Genomic DNA, 27,216 nt, shown 5'->3' with positions numbered 1-27,216 from the left:
TGGTTGCGGGAGTAGAAGAGTGTACATGGGCATATGTGGATGTGTGGGATGTTGGGCACAGTACTACTGGGGAAGTACGATCAATACTACAATTGAGCACTTTACTGAGGTATGCAGAGCACTGAGCACTTGGGAGAGGACAACAGAATTAGTTGACATGGACTCTACCCTCAAGGAGCTTTCAGTTTAGTGGGATAGACAGGGAGCCCTTAGTACAAGGATCTGCCAAGGCTTAGCTCCTTGCATTGTGAGAGAATTGGGGGTGGATTAGTGGAGTGGGGCCCAGGTTCAAATTATCTCCTGGGTCTCTCCACTGCCTCGGATCATCAGCTCTGGGGAAAGGCTATGTGACCGCCCCTCCATTCCCCTCTCCTCCCCGGGGTCTTTATCAGCCCTCATTAATGGAGGGAGCTGAATGTGTTTTCAAGAGAAATGAAAAGGTTGCTGATGCTTTCCCCACAGGGCCCCCAGCTGACGGTGTGTGTGTTTGTGTGTGCACGCCCCCGTTTTTCCTCTCCTCCTCCCCATCCCCGCCGCCCTATCTCCTTCTCCTCTCCACAGCACTTGTATATATTTGTACAGATTTATTACTCTATTTATTTTACCTGTACACATTTACTATTCTATTTAGTTTGTTGATGATGTGCATATAGCTGTAATTCTATTTATTCTGATGGCTTTGACACCTGTCTACATGGTTTTTGTTGTCTGTCTCCCCCATCTAGACCGTAAGCCTGTTGTTTGGGTAGGGACTGTCTCTATATGTTGCCGACTTGTATTTCTCAAGCGCTTAGTGCAGTGCTCTGCACACAGTAAGCGCTCAATAAATATGATTGATTGAATGAATGAAAGTGTGTGTGTGTGTGTGTGTGTGCGCGCGCTTGTGTGCCTCCATGCATGTGTCATTGATTCCCTCAAGTCCTGACCAGCCCAGGGGCCCAGAGACAGAGAGGCTGAACCAGCCTTTCCGGGCCCAGTGATTTTGGGCCATGGGAGATCTCAAGCAAAACATTTGCTACAGATCGATTGCTAGGGAATCAAGAATATTGGAGTTTGCCAGAGTCTTCATTGTACCAAAATTTAACACATCCGCACTTGAGAGCCAAAAGCTATGAGCAGACATGGACTGTGAGGAAGGAAGAGGAGAAACCCTGAGGCAGAGTCGAGGCAGGCAGGCAGGCCACTGAGGTGCATTATCCAGCCTTTTGGCTCGAGGACCTTTAAATAGATGCTTTTTGCTACGAGAAAATGCTCCATAAAGCAGCCACCTCTCTCTCAGATATTTAAAAGAACTAGAGCTTTCTGCTTGAAACCATTAGCCAGAGCGCCTGGCACACCTGGCTCTCGTAAGTTAGAAGTGGAAACTGAAGAGCTGTTTCTGATCTCACGGGCCACTTTTAGGCATTATTTTCCCTCTCCTTTCACTAATGGAGTTCAGAGCTTTCGGGAATGTGAGGGGCATCCGCGTCACAAGGCAGTTTGGGGTGGAACTCAGGGAAAATTAAAGAGGAAGACAGAACCCGAGCTCTGGGAGCCAACCTTGCCTTGGGAGCATTAGGCAGAGGGGGAGGGAGCAGGGTGAGTGGAGTCAGTGGGGTGAGAGGGGCAAGCGGGTCAAACAGGGTGGGCCTCGTAGTGTTCCATCCCCAGCATTCGGCCCTAGATAGCCCTGGTCCCAGAGGGAGATTCACCAGGTTCATTTCCCTGAAGCAGCATGGCTCCAGTGGAAAGAGCATGGACTTTGGAGTCAGAGTTCATGGGTTCAAACCCCGGCTCTGCCAATTGTCAGCTGTGTGACTTTGGGCAAGTCACTTAACTTCTCTGTGCCTCAGTTACCTCATCTGTAAAATGGGGATTAAGACTGTGAGCCCCCTGTGGGACAACCTGATCACCTTGTAACCTCTCCAGTGCTTTGAACAGTGCTTTGCACATACTAAGTGCTTAATAAATGCCATTATTACTATTATTATTATTTCCCTGCTAGTAGTGAGCCTCAGGGTTAGAAAGAAGCAGGCTGGCCATAAGAACAGGTCCCTGTCTCTATCCCCTCCCAAGGGTCATGGTCAAGCAGAGCCCTGGGCGAGCAAGGGCCGAAAGCACCAGGCAATGTAACTCCACCCTTCTTAGACAAAACCAAAACACACACTCTCTCTCTCTCTCTCTCTCTCTCTCTCTCTCTCTCTCTCTCTCTCTCTCTCTCCCTCTCTCTCTCTCTCTCTCTCTCTCTCCCTCTCCCTCTCCCTCTCCCTCTCCCTCTCCCTCTCCCTCTCCCTCTCCCTCTCCCTCTCCCTCTCCCTCTCCCTCTCCCTCTCCCTCTCTCTCCCTCCCTCCCCATCCCCCAGGACTGTGTCCCCAGTCTGTGCTTTATCATGCTCAGTGTTCCAAGAAGTCAATCAGTGATATTTATTGAGCACTTGGTGGTTTCTTTTTGTGATATTTGTTAAGCGCTTACTGTGTGCCAGGCATGGTTCTAAGTGCTGGAGTAGATACAAAACAGTCAGGTTGGAAACAGTCTGTATCCCACCTGGGGCTCACAGTCTTAAGCCCCATTTTACAGATGAGGTAACTGAGGCACAGAAAAGTGAAGTGACTTGCCCAAGGTCACACAGGCAAGTGTTGGAAACGTGCTTAGAATCCAGTTCCTCCTAGCACAGTGTGTGGGCTGGGTTGGTGTGGGAGATGCTGAGAAGCAGCATGGCATAGGGGATAGAGCACAGGGCTGGGAGTCAGAAGGTCATGGATTCTAATTCTGGCTCTGCCACTTGTCTACTCTATGGCCTTGGGAAAGTCACTTCATTTCGCTCTGCCTTAGTTACTTCATCTGTAAAACGGGGATAGAGACTGTGAGCCCCATGTGGGACAAGGACTGTGTCCAACTCGATTTGCTTGTATCCACTCCAGTGCTTAGTACAGTGCCTGGCACATAATAAGCACTTAACAAATACCATAATTATTAATTATTATTAGGGAAGTAAGATAGGAAGGGAAAAGCTGATTGAGCACCTTGACCCTTAAACCCTGCTCTTTGTCTCCTGATGTATGTGGGTGGGTTGGTCCTGCTCCAGGGGATTGGGGGATGAGGGGGAGAGGGGGCTGATGGAGTGGTCCCAAGCAGGGCTCCCTTTGATCTGGGGAGGCTCCCTGCTGGCTGAATAGTCCCAACTGAACCAGCCGGGCACCCTGCATTCAGCTCCTCTGCTCTCCCCTGCACCCCCTTCCTGGGCAGACATCAAGGTCTTTCTCTTGGGGGTTGGGGCTGGGGCCAGTGCTGGGGCTGGATGAATTAATGGTTGGTTGGAAGGAAGGCCTCTCTGCCTTCCAGCAGTATCTCCAGGGAATGTCTGGGCCTTAGCTCCCTGGTGATGCCTGCACCCACTGGCTCCTGCTGCCCATGGCTTCGGGCACACCTCCCCATCGTGGCTCAGGGCACTCTTCCCCATCATGGCTCCAGGCACACTTCCCTGACATGACTTTGGGGACTCCTCCCTGTAATGGCAACAGGCACTGAACCCCATCATAACTCTGGTTACTCCTCTCCATAGTGGCTCCAGTCACTCCTCCCTAGTGTGGCACTCTTCCCCATCTCGGCTGTGGGCATAATCTACCCATCAAGGCTCTGGGTGATTCCCCACCACTGTGGCTCTGGTCACTCCTCCCCATCTTGTCTGGGGCAGTTGCTCGGCCTGGCTGTGGGTAAACCAGGGCTTCTGAACTGTGTTGCAGATCCTGCGGGTGCCTGGATCCAGGAGTCCCCATCATTCCAGACCTAGACGGGCCCCAGCCAGCTCGGCATATCAAGCAGGAGAGCCCAAGTGATTTCCAGTACCAGGGGCCACCTGAGTTCCTTGCTCAGAGGAGGATCAGGGAGACCTCAGGGGTTGGGGCCCCCACCTCCGGCCCACCCCCCGACCTGGACCTCCTAGGTGGCAGTGTCACGGACTCCTCGTCGTCTTACCTGCCGCCACATGAGCATGCGGTCTCCCTGGGGGCCCTAGTCCCTGGGGACGGCACCCAGCCCGGGCCCCACCCTCCGGCCTGTCTCCTGAAGAAGCGCAGCCTCTCGATCCTGCCACCGTCCTCGCCATCCTCCTCCTCCTCCTCCTTGGGGGGCACCACCATCTTTGCCGCCGTCCGGGCTTCACGGGCATCTCTGGTCTCCTGTGTGAACGGCCTGTGGACGGGCTCCTCGGGCGGCCCCCATCCTGGAGAGGTCAATGCTCATCACCCCCACCCACACTGTCACCACGGGGCCCCCAAGCTCCCCCGCCCCCTCCTGGTTCCTCCCTGCAGTCTGCCGCCCCCTCCAGCGTGCCTCGCCCCCAACCCTTCCAGCTGTGAACGTGGGGACCATGAGCCACCGCCTCTGCAGGTGGGGCAGCAGGGGCGGCCGCAGCCGATCCAGGACCACTCCGGCCTCGGCTACCTGCCCAATGGAGCTGCAGGCCACCGGGAAGCCTCACCCGGCAGCCGGAAGGTGGGGTCCCTCAAGCGGGAGCCAGACGACGACTGCTCGGCCGGCCTCGAACCCCTCCGCCCACCTCGGGGCCCGCCCCCTCCCCCCTACCATCCGCTCCCCAGCTCGCCCCAGCTCCCGGTTCTCCCGCTGGACCCTGGGGCCGGCCAGGCCTGCCACTGGGTGGACTGCGGTGCCGCTTACCCGCGGCAGGACGAGCTCGTGAGGCACATCGAGAAGACTCATGTCGACCAGCGCAAGGGTGAGGACTTCACCTGCTTCTGGGCTGGCTGTGTGCGCCGCCACAAGCCCTTCAATGCCCGCTACAAGCTGCTCATCCACATGCGCGTGCACTCCGGCGAGAAGCCCAACAAGTGCATGGTAGGACTCCAGATGCCTCTGTGTCTGTGTATGTGTCCGTGTCTGGGTCTGTGTCTGTCCTTGGACCTCAGGTCCTCCCCTCCGCCCCACTCCACGCATACCACTCCCTGGGACCATGGGGGCTGTCGGAAGGGTGACCGCTGTCGGCTTCCAGCAGTCTGGGCCCCTGGGGGACACGGTCTGGCCTGGATGGCCACCAGTGCGGGGGAATGGTCAAAGCCACAAGCGATACTGGGGACAGCCTGGGAGTGTCGCGGACATGGTATGTATTTTATTAAGCCAGGTACCCAGGGCGGCTTTCCCTCTTCACTTCCTTCCCTCCATCTACTTGAATGTTCTGGGGCAGTTTGGGCCAAGCCCCGGCTGGCTCGGGGAGCTGGGAGAAGGGGATTAGCCATGATCCTCTTGGAAATAGCTAGAATCAGAGCTGCCATGGAGCCCGGCCAGGAACCCACAGCCTGGTAAGGTGAGGCCTAGCTTGTGCCCTGGAGCAGCGGGTACAGCTTGGGTCATTGATGGTGTACGGCCATGCCCTCAGGCCCTGGGAGTCCTGGAGCAGGCAACTGTCTCCCATCGCTGGCGTTGCCTGGAATTTTAGTTGTAGGGATTTTTTCCTGACTCCCAACTGCTTGCTGTGTGGATAGACTTTCTATCCCAGTCTGTCCCAGCCTGTTCTAATCAGTCCCAGTCCCTCTGTTTGCCCCAGTCCATCCCAGTCTGTCCCAGTCTGCCCCAGTCCATCCCAGTCTGTCCCAGTCTACCCCAGCCCATTCCAGTGTCTGTCTCAGTCTATCCCAAGCCACCCCAGTCTGCTCCAGTCTGTCTCTTCAACTCCTTCTCTCTCTCCCGATCTTCCCATCTCCCCCGTCACCTGGTCTCTCCCCACAGCCAGTGTTTCCCTCAGCACAGTGACCAGCTCACACCAACAGCTCATGCCAACAGTCGTTCAGGGAAGGTGAGCTGCAGGACAGCCTCTTTCTCCCTCTCCCTTCGCCTCCCCTGCCATGCCGAACATCATGGTCACCCCTCCCCCAGAAGTTATTCACATCTCCTGACTGGCTCCGCTGCCCTGCTGCTCCAGGCACTACTTGACCAAGGAGTTTGGAGGTCCATAGGACCTACTGGAAAACAGGAGGCAGATAAAAGACAGTTCGACTGAATGGTCAACTGTCCATTCACACCACTCTGCTCCAGTGGTTGCCAGGAAGCCTGGTCTTTCCACCTTGTTCCCAATGGCAGCCTCCCACTCTGGTCAAGATGGACATGGGCGCCAGCTGGCTCCGGCTTGGAGGAAGGGTGGACGCTGGTTCTCTGTCCACTTTGCTGTCTGCCTGCCTGTCTTTCTGCCCTAGCATGGAGCTCTGTTGGTCTCACTGCCACCCCATGGGCCGCTGGCTGCAAGCTCTGGTCCCCTCCGGTCCGGCTCGGGTGCAGCTCTCTTCTTCTTCCATTGGCTCTGCAAGTATTCCCAAGGCATCGGCCTAATCTCTCAGCAATATCCTGTGCCGTTTCAGACTTCCCTTCTGTTATTTTAGTGTTATTGAATTTGGGTTCGTCTGTTCTGTAATCCCCGTTATAGCCCACTGGAATAATGATTCCAGGCCTTTAAGACTTTAGCTTTTGAAGATTAATTTTGTGTTCTCCTTGATGGGATGTCCTAGACTGTTGGAATTCTGCTTGTCTGAGACAGCAGAAATGATCAAGATTAATTTTTTCATTTCTTAAAAGAAGGAGAAAAGTTTCCTTGACCGTTTATTCACCCCACTCTCAGCCACACTGCACTTACGTCCATATCTGAAATTTATTTCAAGGTCTGTCCCCCCGTCTAGACTGTATGCTCCTTGTGGGCAGGGAACCAGTCTACCAATTCTGTTGTATTATACTCTCCCAAGCACTTAGTACAATACTCAGCACACAGAAAGGGCTCAAATAAATGTCATTCACTGATCGATTGATTTTACAGATGAGGAAACTGAGGCCCAGAGAAATGATGTGATTTACCCCAGGTCACACAGCAGGCCAGTGGAAATGCTAGCACTAGCATTGGGTCTTCTGACTTCCAGGGCTGGGCTGCACCCATTAGACCACACTGCCCCCAGGATGAAACTGGACGACCAGGATCATACCTCCATGCCCTGTGTCCCTATTCCTCGGGTGGGGCCAAAGTGGGTGAGGAGCTGTTGTTCCACTGGAGGGAAGCAGTGTCTGTGTCCCCTCTGTACATTGCTGCTGGAGTCACACACTCCAACAATTGGCATGTGTGTGGGCATTTGTGTGCACACATGTGTGAGCATGAATAGGTTTCTGCCTTGCCCTGGGCATTCATGTATGTATGAGCATAAACATGCTTCTTCTCTGGCCCGGGTGTTGGGCCTTTTGGAGATCCTTGTGTGTGTGGGTGTCCTTGTTGGGGGTCTTGGCCGGAAAAGGGGATGGGGAGATTAATGGCCCAGTTCTGCCCAAGAAGGAATCAGTTGTACCATCACCTCCAACCAAGGGGCCCCTCAACCCAAGAACTTGGAGAGAGTCTGGAGAGGGACCTGGGGAACACGTTTTGGGGGAGCTGCCAAGATGCCAGGGGCTGGGGGGCAGAGAATGGGCTTTCCAATTTAATGGAAACAGGACAGAGTGCACTTGGGGGGCTGTCATGTCCCCTCCCCCCTCCTGAAGGGTCTGCAGGGGTGGCTTGACTGGCCTGGTGGGAGAGAGACCCAGTGGACATGGTCATGGCCCAGTGGGGACAATGAGTCCCGATAGCAGTCGCCTTCCAGTCCATGGAGGTCGGTGCCACCGGGTGGCCTGGAGGGGTTCAGGCCTCATTGGCTGGTGATGATGATGGTGTGGGTGTCACCTGTGAAATGGCCATTCCTCCTCTCCCTGCCCCTCCCCTCTTCTCTTCACCCACACTCTCAATCAGCCGATCAATCAGTGGTATTTACTGAGCACTTACTGTGTGTAGAGCACTCAGGAGAGTACAGAAGCAGCGTGGCTCAGTAGAAAGAGCACGGGCTTGGGAGTCAGAGGTCGTGGATTCTAATCCCGGATCTGCCACTTGTCAGCTGTGTGACTCTGGGCCTCAGTTACCTCATCTGTAAAGTGGGGATTATGACTGTGAGCCCCACGTGGGACAACCTGATCACCTTGTATCCCCCCCTGCGTTTACAACAGTGCTTGGTACATAGTAAGCGCTTAACAAATGTCATCGTTATTAATTTATTATTTATTACAATACAGTAGAGTCAGTAGAGTTGATAGACCTGATCCTTGGTCTCAAGGAGCTTACAATCTCCCCTCCCCTCCTTTCCTCTCCCCTGCCTGGAATTGGCAGTCCAGCATGAAGGGGTGGAGAGAAATGTGTGGGCGTCACCTGGCCTTACCCCTCACCCCTCTGGGACCGATCCAAGAACAGTGTAAACCCATCCTTGCACCTCCAGCCGGCCCCGAGTGCAGATCGGGTTGGGGCCTTGTGCTCTGTGGATGAGAGTGTGGACATCTGTGTCAGGTATGGGCTGTGTCTCTGGGTGAGAGAGACTGTGTGGACATTTGTGGCCGGTGTGGGCTGTCTCTCTGGGTTAGGGAAATTATGTGTGGTTGTCTGTGGCTGGTGTGGGCTGTGTCTTTGGGTGAGGGAGATTGTGCAGAGGTGGAGTCCTCTTTGAGGCTTCAATTTAAGGCAGGAAGACACATGGGACTTTTCCAATGGATGCTAGGCTGGAGACCATTTTGTTGCTCCCCCAGCCCCTCTAACTTCCTGGCTGCCCCAGCCCCGTTTTACATCGATCCTAGTGCCCACAAGCAGGGGCAGGCCTTTGGGGGTTGGGGCAGTGGCTGAGGACAGGTTCAGCTGGGTCAGGGGAGCCATTCATTCATTCAATTCATTCAATCGTATTGAATGCTTACTGTGTGCAGAGCACTGTACTAAGCGCTTGGAAAGTACAATTCAGCAATAGAGAAAATCCCTGCCCACATTTGACTTATGGTCTAGGTGGAAGGAAGGGGGCAGGAAGCCGCAGTCAAATCCTAGAATCCCCTGGGTGGTACCCCCTTCCCCTCCCACACCACTTGTGTATATTTGTACATATTTATTACTCTATTTATTTTATTAATGAAGTGTATATATCTATAATTCTATTTACTGTGATGGTATTGACATCCGTCTACTTGTTTTGTTTTGTTGTCTGTCTCCTTCTTCTAGACTGTGAGCCCGTTGTTGCATAGGGACAGTCTCTATATGTTGCCGAATTGTACTTTCCAAGCGCTTAGTACAGTGCTGTGCACACAGTAAGCGCTCAATAAATACGATGGAATGAATGAATGCATGAATGGGGGATATAGGGACAGGATAGGCCGGGCTCTATTAGGAGCTCACGGGACCTGATTCGGTTTTATATCTGATTTTCCTGGGGAATAGGAAAAATACAAGCATCAGGCTCCAAAGAGCAGAATTAAATTAGAATGGGCTTGTAGCTCTTGATTGGGCCCCTGGCTGCTGCCCAACCCTAATGACTCTGGACAGTTAATGAGGGGAGCTACTGACTGACCCCAGTGACGCTGGACATGTAGTGATGGGGGGGCGGAATGGGGATTGACTCCTGACCCCAGTGACTCTGGTCATCTAATGTGTGCATGTGTGTTTGCGGGGGGGGCATTACTGCCTGACCCCAGGGACTCTGGCCATCCACCGAGGTGGGGGAAGTGCGGGGCAGTGCAGGAGGGTAGGGGGCCTGGGGACTGCACCTGACCCCAGTGACTCTGTTGTCCACTAGGGAAGTTGGGGAGCAGGGCTATCGCCCGACCTCAGTAACTCTAGTCATCAGGGGTAATGGGGGTCTGGAAGAGGGGTTGCCAGGTCTCCTTCTTAAAACCAATTAGCTTCAGAAAATAAATAACTGGGATCACCAGGTGGGGCTGTGGTTTCTGGTCACATTATACAGCAATAAAGCCAAATATTGCTTCTAAACCCTGCCAGTGACAGACATCCTTATTAAGTTTCCCACTGAGGCCTGTGGGCTTAAGTTCAGGGCTCCAGTTAAAAGCGCCACTCTGCCCTGCCCTCCCTCCCTTCCCCCTCCCCCCTGCACCCCCACATCGCACTGGGGAGCCGGAAGGAGGTGGGGGGGCAGGGCAAGGTGGGAAGGGCCATGGGGTGGTGGCCGCCCCTTCCGCCTTCCCACTGAGCCTGGCCTGCCCGGAACCCCCAAGGGAATGTGAGTTCCCTCCCAGGCAGAACCAGCGGTGACACCCTTCAAAAGGCCAACTCCAGCCTTGGTCCAGCCAGGACAGTAGCCATGGCAACCAGTCAATCAGTCAATTAATTGTATTTATTGAAGGCCCTGTGTGCAGAGCACTGGATTAAGTGATTGAGAGAGAGCAATATAACAGAGTAGGTAACCATGTTCCCTGCCCACAAGGAGCTTACAGTCTAGAGAGGGAGACAGAAATACAAATAAGTTATGGAAATGTAGATTGGTGCTGCGGGGCTGAGAGTGTAGTGAATAAAGCATACAAATCCAAGTGCAACAGTGATGCAGAAGGGAGAGGGAGAAGAGGAAATAAGGGGCTAGTCAGGGATGGGCTCTTGGAGGAGATGTGCTTTAATAAGTCTTTGAAATGGGGAGAGTGATTGTCAGATATGTAGAGGGAAGGAGTTCTAGACCCGGGGGAGGATGTGTAGCAGGGGTCGACAGCGAGATAGATAAGAAGATGAGAACGAAGTACACTGAGTAGGTCGGCATTAGAGGAGCAAAGTGAGCCGGCTGGGTTGTGATAGGAAGTCAGTGAGATGGGATGCAAGGGGGCAAAGGGATTGAGTGCTTTAAAATCAACAGTAAGGAATATTTGTTGAGTGTCTATCTGTGCAGAGCATCGTTCTGGGCAACTCCTGAGTGCAGAGTGCCGTACTGAGCCCCCTGTTATTGGCAGGGCACTGTCCTGGCTACCCACAGCATGATGACCATTGTTCTGGGAGCCTGCTTGTGTGCAGAGCACTCGACTGGGAGCTGCAGCTGGCTGTGGATAGAGAACTGTAATAAGCACTCGGGAGAGTGCAAAAGCAGTGCAGTCCCTATCCCATAGGAGCTTGCATTCTAATGGGGGAGAAGGGAGCAGTATCGATCCCAGATTGAAGAAGGAAGAGTTGACCTTGTTGAGCCTGGAAATAAATGCATCGAAGCACCCTTGCGGTGGTGGCGAGTGTGTAAGTAGGGAGATGGTAGTAGGGAGGGAGTGGGTGTCCGGGGACAGTGAAGAGGGATGACTAGAAGGGTCCTTGGGTCTGGACAAAACGAGTGGCAGTTCCTCCTCCTTCTCCTCCTCCTCTGGTTGAGGTCCCCCATCTCCCTCCCCCAACTTAGCCCAAAGGTGGACCCCCCCGGCACACACCCGAGGCCCTTCAGATGCCCAGGCAGCGCACAAGAGTGGCGAGTGGCCCATGGACAGGACCCCTGATCCAGCTACGGGGTGAGCTTCAGCTTCTCCCTGCTATGGCCTAGCTGTGGGCTGGAAGGACTAGCTCCCAAGGCCTCAAGAAGCTCCTAGGGGAGGCCGGCTCAATGTCGGCAACTTCTTGGATGGCTGTGGCATCTGGAGAAGGATGACACGCACAAGAAGGTCCCAAGACAGACACTGAAGGCAGGGCTAGCCACTGGCTCGGTCCACCAGCCTGGTGACCTCCTTTCCCTATATCACAATTGAGCCCCCACCCGGGCCTGAGTGAGCCTGGGGTCTGGCTGTTGAAAGTGGGGAGATCCTCACTTCCCCCAGGCTCCGGTGCCCAAAGCACCTCCACGGGGCAGGGTTGCCAGCCCCAGTCTCTCCTTGAAATGGTGTCTGAGGCTTCATGAGTGGGGAATGGAAAAGGCATGTTCTCCTAATCCAGGTCCATGAAGTTTGCACGACCTCTCTTTGTTCCATCCAGCCCAACGATCAATCTTTCGCCTTTGCCAGTTGAGAGCCTCCAAAATCTGTCAGCGATTCCCACCTGTGACTGAGTTGGAATTCTTGTGATTCATTTTTCTTTCATTGGTAATGATAAAGTTGCAGCCCATCAAAAAGCTTTCGCCACCTGGCAGGGACAGCCTTTCCAGAGAAGTGGGCCGCTGGCTGGCATCATCATCATCATCATCAATCGTATTTATTGAGCGCTTACTATGTGCAGAGCACTGTACTAAGCGCTTAGGAAGTACAAATTGGCAACATATAGAGACAGTCCCTACCCAACAGTGGGCTCACAGTCTAAAAGGGGAAGACAGATCCCCGGGCTTTGGTCCTATTACTCCAAGACATCTTTTCACCCCGAGCCGCACCCACACAGGACTCTGCAGAAACCCTGACTTCTGGGCTCAGCAAATAGGAGCCCAGATTCGGTTCTCTGAGAATTCCGTTGTAGATGTGGATCACCTCGCTGGAAATATGGAAAATAATCTTCTAACAGCCAAAATGCTGTGGCCTAAGCCCCTGGCCTGCCTACCCCTTCCCCCCAACACTCCCCCGTTACCATTCCCCTAGTGGCCTCTCGCCCGCCAGGGATGGTCTCAGGGAGCCGGTGCCCAATAGTTTGTCTTGTAAGCAGGGCATTCCCAGCCTGTGATACAGTTGTGTTTGTGCATGCACACACGGTTGTGCGGGGCCACAAGTCTTCCCAGTCCCAGTGGCTGCGCGATAGTGAGGGGCCTCTGCTGCAGACCCCCATGACCCCTTTTCTGAGGCAGAGTCCAGTCCTCCCTGAAGCGGAGGCTCCCTGCTGGACTTTGCTTCAGGCTTTGACTGGGGGTTTTGACTGGTGGCTCTGGTGGGTGTGCAGAGGTGAGGCAGAGGTTCCACAGCCTCACCCGTTACTTGTCACTGTGCCCTTTTGAGCTGAGGTCTGCCCCTCCCCCAGTGATGCCAGCTCCAGGCCCCGAGGGTGACGCAGAGCAGGTCTCGGCCATGCTGGCCTGGCGTGTTTCCGGACTACGGGCCAGCCGCAGTGTTTTGGGGACTGGGGACCCCAGCACTTAGTACAGTGCTTGGCACGTAGTAATCACTTAAGTACCACAATTATTGTTATTATTATTATTATGATGTACCATTTGTTACAATAACAGCAGCATGGTCCGGTGGATAGAGCATGGGCCTGGGAGCCAGAAAGTCTTAGGTATTAATTTTGGCCCTGCTACCTGTCTGTGGTATGACCTTGGGCATCTCATTTCACTTCTCTGGCCCTCAGTTACCTCATCTGTAAAATGGGGATTGAGACTGTGAGCCCCACTTGGGACAGGGACTGTGTCCAACCCGATTTGCTTGTATCCGACCTAGCAGTTAGTACAGTGCCTGGCACATAGTAAGTGCTTAACAAATAAATAATAACAATAATGATGGTATTTGTTAAGCACTTACTATGTGCCAAGCACTGTTCTAAGCACTGGGGTAGATACGAGGAGATCAGGTTGTCTCATGCGGGGCTCACAGTCTTAATCCCCATTTTACAGATGAGTTAACTGAGGCGCAGAGAAGTTAAGCGGCTTGCCCAAAGTCACACAGCTGATTAGTAGCGGAGCCAGGATTAGAACCCATGACCTCTTACTCCCAAGCCAGTGCTCTGTCCATTAAACCACGCTGCTAATACAATTATTATTATTGTTTTTGTTATTACTGAAAGTATACCATCCTATAGTGTGCCATAGCATACTGTACTGAAAATGTACCATCCCACAGTGTACCATAGCATACTGTGCATCCCATAATGTACCATAGTGCCCTGTACTGTAGTGTCCTATCCCTTAGTATATCATAGCACTCTGTCTCATAACCTGCTATGGTGTAGTGTACCATCCTCTGGGGTGCCATAGCTGCTCTGCACACAGTAAGCGCTCAATAAATACGATTGAATGAATGAATAATATGTTGTAGTGTACCAGAGCAGACTGTGCCATAATCTGCCATAGTGGGCTGTGTTGTAGTCCCCTGACAGCGCACTGTACCAGAGCCTGTCACAGCCTGCTGTGGCTATGCCATGCCTTGGCTATGTGTTGTAATCAGTCAGTCAGTTAGTCCAACATATTTATTGAGCCCTTACCATGTGCACAGCACTTGGGAGAGTACAATATAATAGACACATTCTCTGTCCACAATGAGCTTACAGTCTAGAGGTGGGACAGGCATTAATTTAAATAAATAAATTACAGAAATGGATATAAGTTCTGTGGGGCTGGCAGCGGGGATGAATAAAGGGAGCAAGTCAGGGCGACGCAGAAGGGAGTGGGAGAAGAAGAAAGGAGGGCATAGTCAGGGAAAGCCTCCTGGAGGAAATGTGCCTATAATAAGTCTTTGAAAGGGGGGAGAGTGATAGTCTGTCAGATATGAGGTGGGAGAACGTGGCTGAGAGGTCCCGATGGTGCCCTGTAACAGAGCATACTGCGCCATGCCTTGCCGTGGAGAGCTGTGTATAGCATACTGAACTGTAGGTAGTGCACCATGCCATGTTGTAGAATGGTGGGCTGCAACACGGGGTACCGTGGTGCACTATGCTGTGCAGTGCCCTAGAACGGTGTGCCGTGCCACAGTGTACTGCAGCTCACCATGCTATAGTGAACTGTAGCACTGCATGCCATCTCATTCTGGGGCACAGCGTGCCGTAGCAGAGCAGGCTGGAGCAGGTCACAGCACGCTTGGCAGCGCCATGCGGTACCTCCATGGTCTAGGCCGCCGACTTGGAACTGGGCTTGGGGGCTAAGCTTTCTGTGTGACCGCTGCAGGGTTAATGGCAGCTCTCTTCCCCTCTCCTGAGCTGCCCGGGACTGTCCCAGTGCCAACCCTTACGTACCCTGTCGCACGAGCACCTGGCGCCCGATGGGGAGCTGGCGGGGAGCTGGCTGGGCAGCTGTTTACCTTGGGCAACCGGGCTCGCGTCCCCCAGCGCTTCTTCTGTCATGGCGAGAGCAGAGATTTATGAACTGGGTAACGCAGAAATGATTTAAGGAACTTGTTAGCCAAAAATAATGTTAAAACATACAGTGCTTGTTTCAAAAATGGTTGTAATTAGGAGCCCATATTCTGGTCTGATTTACAATGTCAGCTCGAGACCCAATTAGCGGTAACAGCCTTCTTTTAACTAAAACACAGATCCTTCCAGAGCTAGGCAGACTTTCCGATGACTGGCTGTGATGAAATTATAGCCGGGGGCTCGTAAAGCGGGGCCAGGTTGATAAAGGCGATACGCGCCCAGTATCCTGGCCGCCCAGGCTTCCGGTCGGTCTGGGTGGAGAGGGTGCTGATCCACCGGGCCGTCGTGGCTCGGGGTGGCCGGTGAGCGGGAGGGCTCTGACCCCAGCCTGGGGAGGTGGAGGGGGTGCATGGGTGGGTAGGCTCTGGGGTTGTCCTGGAAGGGAAACGGGCTGATGGGCTTCTGGTCCTGTCCCGGGAGGGGAGCAGGAAGCTTGTCCCGTGGGGTCAAGGAGAATGGGTGGGTGGGCTCTGGGCCTGTCCTGGAAGGAAAAGCAGCGTGGCTCAGTGGAAAAGAGCCCGGGCTTTGGAGTCAGAGGTGATGGGTTCAAATCCCGGCTCCGCCACTCATCAGCTGTGTGACTTTGGGCAAGTCACTTCACTTCTCTGGGCCTGAGTTCCCTCATCTGTAAAATGGGGATGAAGCCTGTGAGCCCCACGTGGGACAACCCCATGACCTTGTATCCCCCCAGCGCTTAGAACAGTGCTTTGCACATAGTAAGCGCTTAATAAATGCCATTATTATTATTATTATTATTATTATTATTATTATAAAAGGAACAGGCAGGTAGGCAGGCTCCGGAAGGGGATTGGATGGGTGGGCGCCTGGTCTGTCCAGCAAGGAGAACGAGAAAGTGGGCAGGCTCTAGGCCTGTCGTGGGAGGGGAATGGGTGGGTGGGCTCGAGCCTTGACCCAGAAGAGGAAGCAGCTTGGCCTAGTGGAAGGAGTGCGGGCCTGGGAGTCAGTCAGAGGATGTGGGTTCTAATCCCGTCTCCCCCACGTGTCTGCTGTGTGACTTTGGGCAAGTAGCTTCACTTCTCTGGGCCTCTGTTACCTCATCTGTAAAATGGGGATTAAAACTATGAGCCCCATGAGGGCCAGGGACAGTGTCCAACCTGATCAACTTATATCTACCAAAGTGCTTAGAACAGTGCTTGGTGTCTAGTAAGTGCTTAACCAAAACCATCATCATTATAATTAAGGGAAATGGATGGGTGGGCTCGGATCTGTCTTGGGAGGGGAATGGTTGGGAGGGGCCCCGGCAGGCTCCAGATCAACCGCGACCCAGCACCTCAGACAAGGGAAAAACCTGACCATTGGGGGCTTGATCTGTTCCTCCTCCCCTACCTCCTTCTCTTCCTCCCTCTCCTCTTCAACCTCCATGACACTATTATCTGCATTGGTTCTTTAGATATCAAGCACAATTTCCCACCTGCGTATTAGCAATGCCGCGTTGGATCATTCAATCAACTGTAGTTATCGAACGCTTACTGTGTTTAGAGCAGTGTACTAGGAGCTTGGGATAGTACAACACAACGAGATTCGGTAGACACGATTCCTGCCTACAAGGAACTTAGTCTATAGGGGAGACTGACATTATAATAAATTAGGGTTAGGGGAAATAGTAGAACATAAGAATATGCTCTATGCTCTTGGAGCAAAAGACTATGTGGGGTATGGGTTGGAGTGAGTATCAGAGTGTTCAAAGGATACAGCGCCAAGTGCCTCTCTTCTGCATTGCCCTGACTTGCTCCCTTTGTTCTTCCCCTCTCCCAGCCCCACGGTACTTATGTCCACATCTGTAATGTGTTTATTTGTATTGATGTCTGTCTCCCCGCCTCTAGACTGGAAGCTCATTGCAGGCAGGGAATGTGTTTGTTTATTGTTGTAGTGTACTTTCCCAAGCTCTTGGCACAGTGATCTGCTCACAGTAAGTGCTCAATAAATACAATTAATGAATAAATACAAATGAATGAATAAATAAATGACGCAGAGGGAGGGGAAGGCAGGGCAGATAGGGGAAATAAAGGGCTCAGCCTGGGAAGGCCTCTTGGAAGTGGGATTTTTAGAAGTGATTTCAGGCAATCAATCTACCATTAGTATTGACTGAGAGGCTCCTGTTTGCAGAACGCTATTCTAAGCAATTGCTGAAGGATAATAGAGTTAGTAGATACAGTTCCTGCCCTCAGGGGGCTTACGGCCTAATATGTGCACAACCTGTACTCTACTGAATGCTGGGAAGAGATTAATAAAGTAGACACGATCCCTGCCCTCAAAGAGCTTCTGGTCTAGCGGGGAGATGGCCCTGAAGAAAATGCCAGATTGGGGGATGCAGCAGAGTACGAAGGCTGGGAAATAAGAGCTATGGGAAGTGCGATATGCAATAAGTGACCAAGTGCTTAGGTGCCATAGCAGTGCTGCAGCGTAGGTGCTCCAGGGTTGGTGCTTCAGTGTTGGCACTGCGATGTAAATGCAGTTGTGTCAGTGCTGCAGTGTTGGCACTGGGGGGTCAGGGCAGCAGTGTCAGGGCTGCAGGGTTGGTGCTACAGCATTAGGGCTTAGGTGTCGCTGCAGCCAGCGTCAGGGTTGCACTGTCAACGTTTCAGTGTCAGTGTTGCAGTATCAGGACTGCTGTTTGGTGCAGGAGTGTTGGTGCAATTATGTCAGGGCTGCGATGTTGGGGACGTGGTGTCAGCACTGTGGTGTCAGGGCTACAGTGTCGGCGCTGTGGTGTCGGTGCAATGGGGTCAGGATGCGAGATTAATCAGGAAGGGGCTGATAAATCAGGGCAGGTGGAATGCAGTCCCCAGGTGGGTCGGGACCTGGGATCCAGAGGTACCTCTCCCTCCCTGGGGGAAATGGCCACCCTAAGCTCATTGTGGGCAAGGAATGTCACTGTTTATTGTTGTCTTGTACTTTCCCAAGTGCTTAGCGCAGTGCTCTGCACACAGTAAGCACTCAATAAATACACTGAATGAATTAATGAATGAAACCACACATGGTCCCTCACCCCATTCTTCGGGAGCATATATTGAGCACTTAAATAAATACGCTTGCTTACTTGCTTGATTGATTGAGACTGAAGCTTTTAAAGCCAGCGGTGAAGATTGGAGGTGAGGGATGGCTAGAAGGTTAGATTGGGAGGAACGAAGCCAGCAGGTTGGGGAATAGCGGGTGTGGGAAGATAGCAGAGGGGAGAAGGGGCTAGTGGTGAAGAGGCTCGGTGCCTGCTGTGGAGACCCTCAGAGTCTACTGGGAAGAGCCTCAGAGCCTGCTGTGGTTTGCGGAAGACATCCAGGGAGCTGTGGAGGGGTTTGAGGAGAGGAGGGACATGGCCCGTGTGCCATTTCAGGAAGACCATCTGGGTACGGCGGCAGCAACGTGGAGTAGATGTGGAAGTAGTCGACGGAAGTGAGCCCTGGAGAAATATACCCAGGGGAGAGTTAGACACGGCCTCTAGACCGCTAGGGTCTCATGGTCTAAGAATCAAATGGGGAAGTGTTTGGCAGCAGAAGTGTTTGGCATGATAGGAAAGGTGAAATGATATAAAGATGGCATAAAAGACCAAGTTTGAAGTCCAACAAGCCCACATAAGGGAGCTTTGATTATTTCCTGAGAAAGCCATTCCTCAGTGCGGGGTTTCCTCACTGTTAAAGACATTTCTATTAATTCACTGCTTAGTCTACATATCTCCTTGTCTTCATTTCCTCCCATTAGCCCGCCTCCTTTTGAAGGTCAAACAACACACTCTCCCTGGGCATTTACTTTCTCTTGCTAAAAATTATAGTAATGTATTCTGTGTTGAGGTTTGAACAATATTTGTAAGCCTCAGCCAATTAATTCAGCATTAGTTTGATGCAGCTCCTGTGTGGGCAGCGAACTGTCTACCAGTGTTGTACTTTCCCAAGTACTTAGTACAGTGTTGTGCATTCAGGAAACTCTCAGTAAATACCATAGATTGATACCACTGCTTTTATTCCTTATTCCCCCTCGAGACTGTGAGCTTCTCCCCCTCTAGACTCATTAAACTCTTAAGGGAATCATATCATCCCATATCTTTAAACTCATCATCATCATCATCATCAATCGTATTCATTGAGCGCTTACTATGTGCAGAGCACTGTACTAAGCGCTTGGGAAGTACAAATTGGCAACAAATAGAGACAGTCCCTACCCGACAGTGGGCTCACAGTCTAAAAGGGGGAGACAGAGAACAAAACCAAACATACTAACAAAATAAAATAAATAGAATAGATATGTACAAATAAAATAGAGTAAAAAATATGTACAAACATATATACATATATACAGGTGCTGTGGGGAAGGGAAGGAGGTAAGATGGGGGGATGGAGAGGGGGACAAGGGGGAGAGGAAGAAAGGGGCTCAGTCTGGGAAGGCCTCCTGGAGGAGGAATGGGAATGAAACTCCCATTTCATTCCTGGTTGGGAGTGAAAACTCATTGTGGGAATGGATCATGGCTACCAACTCTGGTGTACTGCACTCTCCCAAGTGCTTAGTACAGTGCTCTACACACAGTAAGCACTCAATAAAGGAGAAACAGTGTGGCTTAGTGGAAAGAGCCCTGGCACGGGAGTCAGAGTTCGTGGGTTCTAATCCCGGCTCCGCCATTTGTCAGCTGTGTGACTTTGGGCAAGTCACTTCACTTCTCTGGTCCTCAGTTCCCTCATCTGTAAAATGGGGATGAAGCCTGTGAGCCCTACGTGGGACACCCTGATTACCTTGTATCTACCCCAGCGCTTAGAGCGGTGCTTTGCACATAGTAAGTGCTTAACAAATGCGATCATTATCATTATTATTATTAAAATGGGGATAAAGACTGTGAGCCCCACATGGGACAACCTGATTACCTTGTATCTACCCCAGCACTTAGAACAGTGCTGGGCACATAGTAAGTGCTTAACAAATATCATAATTATTATTACTATTATAAATATGAGTGATTGAATGATTGATTGATAGTGCATGGTTTTACCTTGGCACATATTCTTGAAAAAACCCCATCATCAGCCTCATACCTCCTACTGCCTCTCCACCAGCATGGAATGCACAAATCTGAGCACTCTGTTCCCCCTCTCCCTCCCTCTCTCTCTCTCTCTCTCTCTCTCTCTCTCTGTTTCTTTCCCTATTTCATCTCTTATGTTTTATGCTTACTTATTTTCCCCCATCCCCAAGGGCAGGAATCTTGTCTTCCAGTTGGACTGTATTTCCCCCAAGTCTTTAAGTGCAGTGTGTGATGCTGAGGGCCCTACATTAATGATGCCAAGAACAGTAGTGATCTATGAAAAAATTCAGTAATCTTACTCTTCCTTTTTTCCCTCAACTTGATTTTGGATCATTTTCCTTAGGCTACAGGATCATTTTCTCTACAATATGCTGCAATGTGAAAAGGCTGGTGGCTGGGAAACAGTAAAGGAGGCTATTGAGTTATCCAAGGTGAGGCGAGATCAGAGCTGGGCCTTGGGGGAGAAGTTTAAGTAGCAGGAAAGTGGAGGATCCAGGAGATGTCAGACGGGAGGAACGGGTGAGATTTGGCCACGGACTGGATGTGTGAGAGTTGAATGACAGAGGACGGTTGAGGATGATTCCTCTGTGGAGGGATTCTGGAATGGGGAGGATGGTGGCAGTGGTGGTGTGCACTGAGATGGGAAAGTTTGGGAGAGCAGTAGGGGTGGGGGAAAAGAAAAGGAGTTGTGTTTTAGACATGATTGCTAAACTGAGACAGTATGGTGTCGTTTTGGCAAGGGTCCGGGTTGGAAGCAACTGGCTCCCTCCCCCCCAATCTCCGGGGGGGCTCTGCAGGACCTGTCTGGGCCCCTCCTGGACTGTGAGGGTACCCCAGGGGACCGGCTGAAATGTCTATCAGAGCTGAATGGGACAGGGGGACAGAACGTTCCTGTTAAAACTGAACAGCAAACATCCTGGTTTGCTAAGAGCTTCTTGCGGTCGTGTAACTTGCCATTAAAGCAAATCAGACAGAGCCCTGAAACTCCTCAGTATAAAGAAGGAAGGAAAGAGTGAGAGAGAGAGGGAGAGTGAGCAAGTGAGAGAGAGACAGAAAGACAACCATCTCTGTGGTTGGCTTGATAATATTTTAATCATCAGTGAAAAACAACTCAAAGAGCTAAAGAATCTGCCCACCATGACTTAAAAAGACCTACTGTGGCTTCAACTGTGCCATTTACGAAACTGTGCACAAAGGCAATTTTACACTCCAGGGAAAATCAGAAGAGAGATGATGAGAGGACACCCACGCACACCCACACCCACAAGCCTGAACACACAGACCCATATCTGGGTGGGCAAGGTGAGCGGGCAGACACACACACTCTCTCTCTCTCTCTCTCTCTCTCTCTCTCTCTCTCTCCCCCTCCCTCCCTCCCTCCCTCCCTTCCCCCTGCAGGCCTGTTACTCCTGTGTCCCAGGGCTCAGCACTAGAGGGATCTCTGTCGGCCCTTTGTGAATGTTGCAGTTGCTCTTCACACTGATGGGAAAAGAGCTAATGAGAAGCATATGGTGAAGCCACCTCGAGCCCCCTCTCCACCTGGAGGCCCAGATGTGCCTCTCCAAAATGGTCTTGTAGCAGCTGGGAGACAAACAGTGAGGCAGACCCATGGGGTATCCCGAACTGGAACTCTCTGGGCTTGAGCTTTCACGGCTCTGTGCTTGGAGACTCTGACCTTGAGCTTGGTAGCTCTGGGCTTGGTAGCGGCTTGGTAGCTCTGGGCTGGGCCAGAACTGTGGGCTGGGCGGCTCTGTGGGCAGTGCACAAGTGCTCCCAGCATTCTCTCCTGGTTGGGAAAAGATGGATGTTTCGTGTTCTTTAAATGGCTTACTCTTTGCTCTAATTCTCTCAGAGTCCTTGCCATAGTTAATGCAAATTAGAATATCAGAGTTGTTCCCTTTGTGTTCTTCTTTGCATCTGTTGTCAAGCAGGTTCTGGAGTTCTCTAAGATAGATGATGGCATGGAAATAAAAAATAAAGTACAAGATGGGGTCCACGTTAGTCTATAAGCCAGGAAATATTGTCGCAGCTGTCCGGTCATTGTTTGTGGCTTTCAAGGGTTGTAGCAGCCTGCTTGGAGGCAGCAGTGTTCAGTCAGTGGGTTTGAGCCCCATTGGTTAGCAGCACCTTCCTTCCTCTTCTTCTTCATCTCTCATCTCCTCCTCTTCCACCTGAATCTCCTCCTCCCCCTTCTCTTTTACCTCCTCCTCCTCATCTTCTTCTCCTTCCCTTCCTCCTCCTCCTTCCCCTCCCCCTTTCCTTCCCCTCTTTCTCCTCCTCATCTTTTTATCCTCCTCCTCTCCCCACTCCTCCTCCTTAGAGAGATCTTTGCTCTGTTCTGTTTCAGAGCCAAGCTTTGTACCTGTTTCCAGATCCTGGATTTCCACCTCAGTCCAAATTTCTATCTAAGCCCCCAAAACTTTCTGGGGTGAAATCTGACCTTTGGAATCCAGGTGACCAAGTTCAGAGTGGGAGTGTCTGGGGCCGGATGTGAAAATGTAGGAGATCAAGCCTTGGGAATGGATGACGGTGTGCTTTCTCAACACTGCGGACCCTCGCTGACTCAAGGGGCTGAGACCATAGGCCTATCCTGCTATTTATCCATGAACTCAATCAATCAATAAGTCGATATTAATTACTGAGTACTTGCTGTGTGCGGAGCAGTCACTCAGTTTGTCAGTTGTATTTATCGAGTGCTTACTGTATGCAGAGCAGTGTACTAAGTGCTTGGGAGGCTACAATATAAATCAATCGTATTTAATCAGTGCTTACTGGGTGCAGAGCACTGTACTAAGTTCTTGGATGAGTACAATATAGCAATATAACAGACACATTTCCTGCCCACAATGAGGTTACAGTCTATAGGGAGAGACAGAAATTAATATAAATAAATAATGGTACTAAGTGCTTGAGAGCCAACAGTAGACTAAGTAGAAATGACCCCTGCCCTAAAGGAGCTTGCATTCTAGCAGGGGAGACAGACACTACAGAAATTACTCCTAGAAGGAAGCAATAGAGCATAAAGATATGTACATAAGGCTTACCATATGTGCGCTTGTGTGTATGTGTGTGTGTTTGTGTGCGCGCACGTGTGTGTGTGTATACACTTAAACCCACTCATCTTCAACATATGAACCACTCACTGAGAAAGTGCCACTTAAGGATGCCTTCGTCAGCACCACCTTGGAAAAAGAAAGTGAAGATACGACTGGGGCAGTTCCGGAGATGTCCGTGTCATATTACTGTCCTTGTCCAGCAAGATGCAAACACACGTTCTCCTGGATTGGCTGTTGAAGATTGCCTGAGCGAAGCCCACCGCCCACCCCCACAACCCCGAATCATGATGTGACTTCAGACCACAAGGTGGCACAGCAGGCACAATTTTTGCTAGGTGTCAGATACTGGAGAAGTGCAGGGAACAGCCCCATCACCCCAGGACCTCCACACTGTTTTCATAGGCCCTAAGAAGAGAAATTTGGGTGCCCTAAAAAGTTGATCAAGATTCTGAGACAGCTTCGTGATGGCCTGGCTAGTCGGGTCAGAACCGAGAGTGCCCTCTCCGAGCCGTTCTCCACCACTGAGGGAGTGAAACAGGGGTGCTCCCTGGTCCTGGTCCTCCTCAACTGGCTCTAGGCAGCCATGCTGAAGGACACAATGGGAGACCGGCATGCAGGACCCACTTCTTCCTTGCCACCCTGGGAAGCTCTTTCAATCCTCTGCCCCCAGGGAAACTCTTCCAACTCCACAAACTGTGAGCATGACCCGAAGTCCAGGAAAGAGTCATCCAAGACCTGCAGTCCGCAGATGACTACACCTTAGATGCCCCCCACCCCAACCTTCAAGATAACAGGAACATGGCTGTAAAACGGATGATACAGTGAGCCAGCTGATCAGTCTAAAGAAAACAGGGATGACGTGGCAACCTTCACCAGGGAAGCCAAACACACAACCTAAAAGTCACGGGGGCAACTCAGGGTTAAATCCTGGCATTTTAAGGAATGAGAGGAAGGAGAGATCAGGAGGCAAACAAGAAAACAGCCCCAGGCACTTCACACATTAAGCAGGACCACATACACCACATAACAAGAGGGGCTTTTTGTGTGCATAGCATGGCTGGAAATGTGGGTTCCCACAATGACCTTTCTCAGCCGTCTATGGAGTCGTAGTTGAACTTCGCTGTCAGTGGTGTCTTCTTCAAATATGAAGACTATATATACTTATATATCATATATCTATCTCACTATATAGGTATATGTCTGACTATATATATTCATTCATTCATTCAATCGTATTTATTGAGCGCTTACTGTGTGCAAAGCACTGTACTAAGCGCTTGGGAAGTACAAGTTGGCAACATATAGAGATGGTCCCTACACAACAGCGGGCTCACAGTCTAGAAGGAGGAGACAGACAACAAAACAAAACATATTAACAAAATAAGATAAATAGAATAAATATGTACAAGTAAAATAAATAGAGTAATAAATACGTACAAACATATATACATATATATAGGTGCTGTGGGGAGAGGAAGGAGGTAAGGCAGGGGGGAGGGGGAGAAAGGGGAGAGGAAAGAGGAGGCTCAGTCTGGGAAGGCCTCCTGGAGGAGATGAGCTCTCAGTAGGGCTTTGAAGGGCGGAAGAGAGCTAGCTTGGCGGATGTGCAGAGGGAGGTCATTCTAGGCCTGGGGGATGATGTGGGCCGGGGGTCGATGGCGGGACAGGTGAGAACGAGGCACAGTGAGGAGATTAGTGGCAGAGGAGTGGAGGGTGCAGGCTGCGCTGTAGAAGGAGAGAAGGGAGGTGAGGTAGGAGGGGTGAGGTGATGGACAGCCTTGAAGCTGAGGGTGAGGAGTTTTTGCTTGATGTGTAGGTTGATTGGTAGCCACTGGAGATTTTTGAGGAGGGGAGTAGCATGCCCAGAGCATTTCTGCACAAAGACGATCCAGGCAGCGGCATGAAGTATGGATTGAAGTGGGGAGAGACAGGAGGATGGGAGATCGGAGATGAGGCTGATGCAGTAATCCAGTCGGGATAGGATGAAAGATTGAACGAGCAGGGTAGTGGTTTGGATGGAGAGGAAAGGGCGGATCTTGGCGATGTTGCGGAGGTGAGACCGACAGGTTTTGGCAATGGATTGGATGTGAGGGGTGAACAAGAGAGCGGAGTCGAGGATGACACCAAGGTTGTGGGCTTGTGAGACGGGAAGGATGGTAGTGCCATCAACAGTGATGGGAAAGTCAGGGAGAGGGCAGGGTTTGGGAGGGAAGATAGGGAGTTCAGTCTTGGACATGTTGAGTTTTAGATGGCGGGCAGACATCCAGATGGAGATGTCCTGAAGGCAGAAGGAGATACGAGCCCGGAGGGAAGGAGAGAGAGCAGGGGCAGAGATGTAGATTTGGGTGTCATCAGCGTAGAGATGATAGTTAAAGCCGTGGGAGCAAATGAGTTCACCAAGGGAGTGAGTGTAGATAGAGAACAGAAGGGGACCAAGAACTGACCTTGAGGAACTCCTACAGTAAGGGGATGGGAGGGGGAGGAGGAGCCCACAAAAGAGACTGAGAATGAACAGCCGGAGAGATAAGAGGAGAACCAGGAGTGGACAGAGTCTGTGAAGCCAAGGTTGGATAGCGTGTTGAGGAGAAGGGGGTGGTCCACAGTGTCAAAGGCAGCTGAGAGGTCGAGGAGGATTAGGATAGAGTAGGATCCATTGGATTTGGCAAGCAAGAGATCATTGGTGACCTTTGAGAGGGCAGTTTCCATGGAATGTAGGGGACAGAAGCCAGATTGGAGGGGGTCGAGGACAGAGTTGGCATTGAGGAATTCGAGGCAGTGCGTGTAGATGACTCATTCAAGGATTTTGGAAAGGAGTGGTAGGAGGGAGATAGGGCAATAACTAGAAGATAACTATATATATACCTGTGAGTATTTAAATTTTTGGGAGGGGCCAAACTGCTGACGTTGGAGGGGTGGGGCTACACGGGAGGGGAAGATGAGATTAATGAGTGACTCCTTGGTTGGAAGCCCCCTCCCACCATAACAGAATCCATGCTGGGACCCCCTCCCCCCGCCCAAATCCACATCTACCAGCTCCTCAAGCCCACCCTGCTCTGAGGGGAGGAAAGGGGAAGGTCATTCCCTGCTTGGGGTGGGGGAGAGGTGGGAGGCAACAAGGAGGGGAAGGATCAGTCTCTGCCAGGGTTGGGGACAGAGAGTGGTTGAAGATCTGTGCTGAGGAGTGAGGAGCCTGTAGCCAAACTGATCTTGGGCTGGACCCAACCTCTGTCTTGAGGAAACGGAGGGGATGGGGAGTGACTTGTGACTTGGATGGGCCAGCAAGCAACCCCTGTTATGGGAACAGAACTGAATTTATGATCTGGGTACCCGCAGACCCTGGGCCCTCGACAGAGCACCCCTCTCTGCTGAAAGACCCATAGGCCAAGAGCTCCAGACCTGATGCGCAGACTCCAAGGGCAGGAGTGCCTGTCCTACTTGCAGGTTTCACATTTTCTCCCCTGCGATCTGCCTGAGTACTGCCCAGAGCATGGAATATGTTGATCACTTTCTTCTCTGGCCTCTGTGCTCGCTTAGAATGTGCTCGATCGATACGTATGCTTGGCCTGACCATTCTGAGGAGTCTCTCACTACGTAAAAATAATCCTTTCTGCCACTGCACGTGTAGGTGCTGTGGCGAGGGCCCGGGTCAACTCCCAGGTAGCTTCACCTCCAACACCCTCATAAGTCTGGAGCCACCCATGGTTCTTTGCGCTCGATCTTAGCATTATCTACGGGAGCTGGTTCTTCTAGAAACAGGGATTACCCTCCCTTCAGGGGCATCGACACATTAATCTTCTCTTTCCCTCAAGCTGCCTTGTCTTAGCATGCCTGGGGAATGTCACGGTGGGTATCGGAGGGGCTACTGTCGGTCTGACTGCCCTGTCCACTCTCTCCTCTCCCCACCACAGTCACCCAGCCACATAGGCAGGTGGGGTCTTGCTGCTGGGCGACGTTTGGCTCATGGTCCGGGGGGCGCAGCCCTTGAGAACCACAGAACTGGGGTCAAACATGTCTCTCTTGTCCACGGGCAGCTCATGTCCAAGTTGTTGCTGGCCTCCATGTCCAAGGTGAGGAACCAAAATGGAGTGAGCACCATAACTTTATGACTCCTGCCTATTGGGCTGTCTTGTTTCTGCCATCTACTCTGTGCCTAGAGTGGGACATGTTCTGCTTCGATGATGGATTCCCTCAAGCTCCTCTTCCATTGCATCTCCCCTCGTCTTGGGAATGATGTAGAAAAGTATTTCTCTTTAAGAGGCTCCTCAATCACATGGGGATCAGCCATTCCCATTCTCACCTCGGGTTCTCTGGTGGGGTGGGC

General features: G+C 51.7%; 1 protein-coding gene across 1 annotated transcript in view; it reads left to right on the top strand.

The window, feature by feature from the left end:
• The window catches only part of GLIS1 (GLIS family zinc finger 1), a 79,306-nt gene that overhangs the window by 5,712 nt on the left and 46,378 nt on the right, over nt 1–27,216 (top strand). Inside the window, exon 3 of the mRNA XM_038752614.1 lies at nt 3,724–4,834. Within this exon, the coding sequence (XP_038608542.1) occupies nt 3,724–4,834 (1,111 nt within the window). The remainder of the gene's footprint in view (nt 1–3,723; nt 4,835–27,216) is intronic.

This window comes from Tachyglossus aculeatus, chromosome 10 (genome assembly GCF_015852505.1).
Source record: "Tachyglossus aculeatus isolate mTacAcu1 chromosome 10, mTacAcu1.pri, whole genome shotgun sequence".
NCBI classification, from domain to species: Eukaryota; Metazoa; Chordata; class Mammalia; order Monotremata; family Tachyglossidae; genus Tachyglossus; species Tachyglossus aculeatus.
This window is presented reverse-complemented; position numbering and strand designations above follow the sequence as displayed.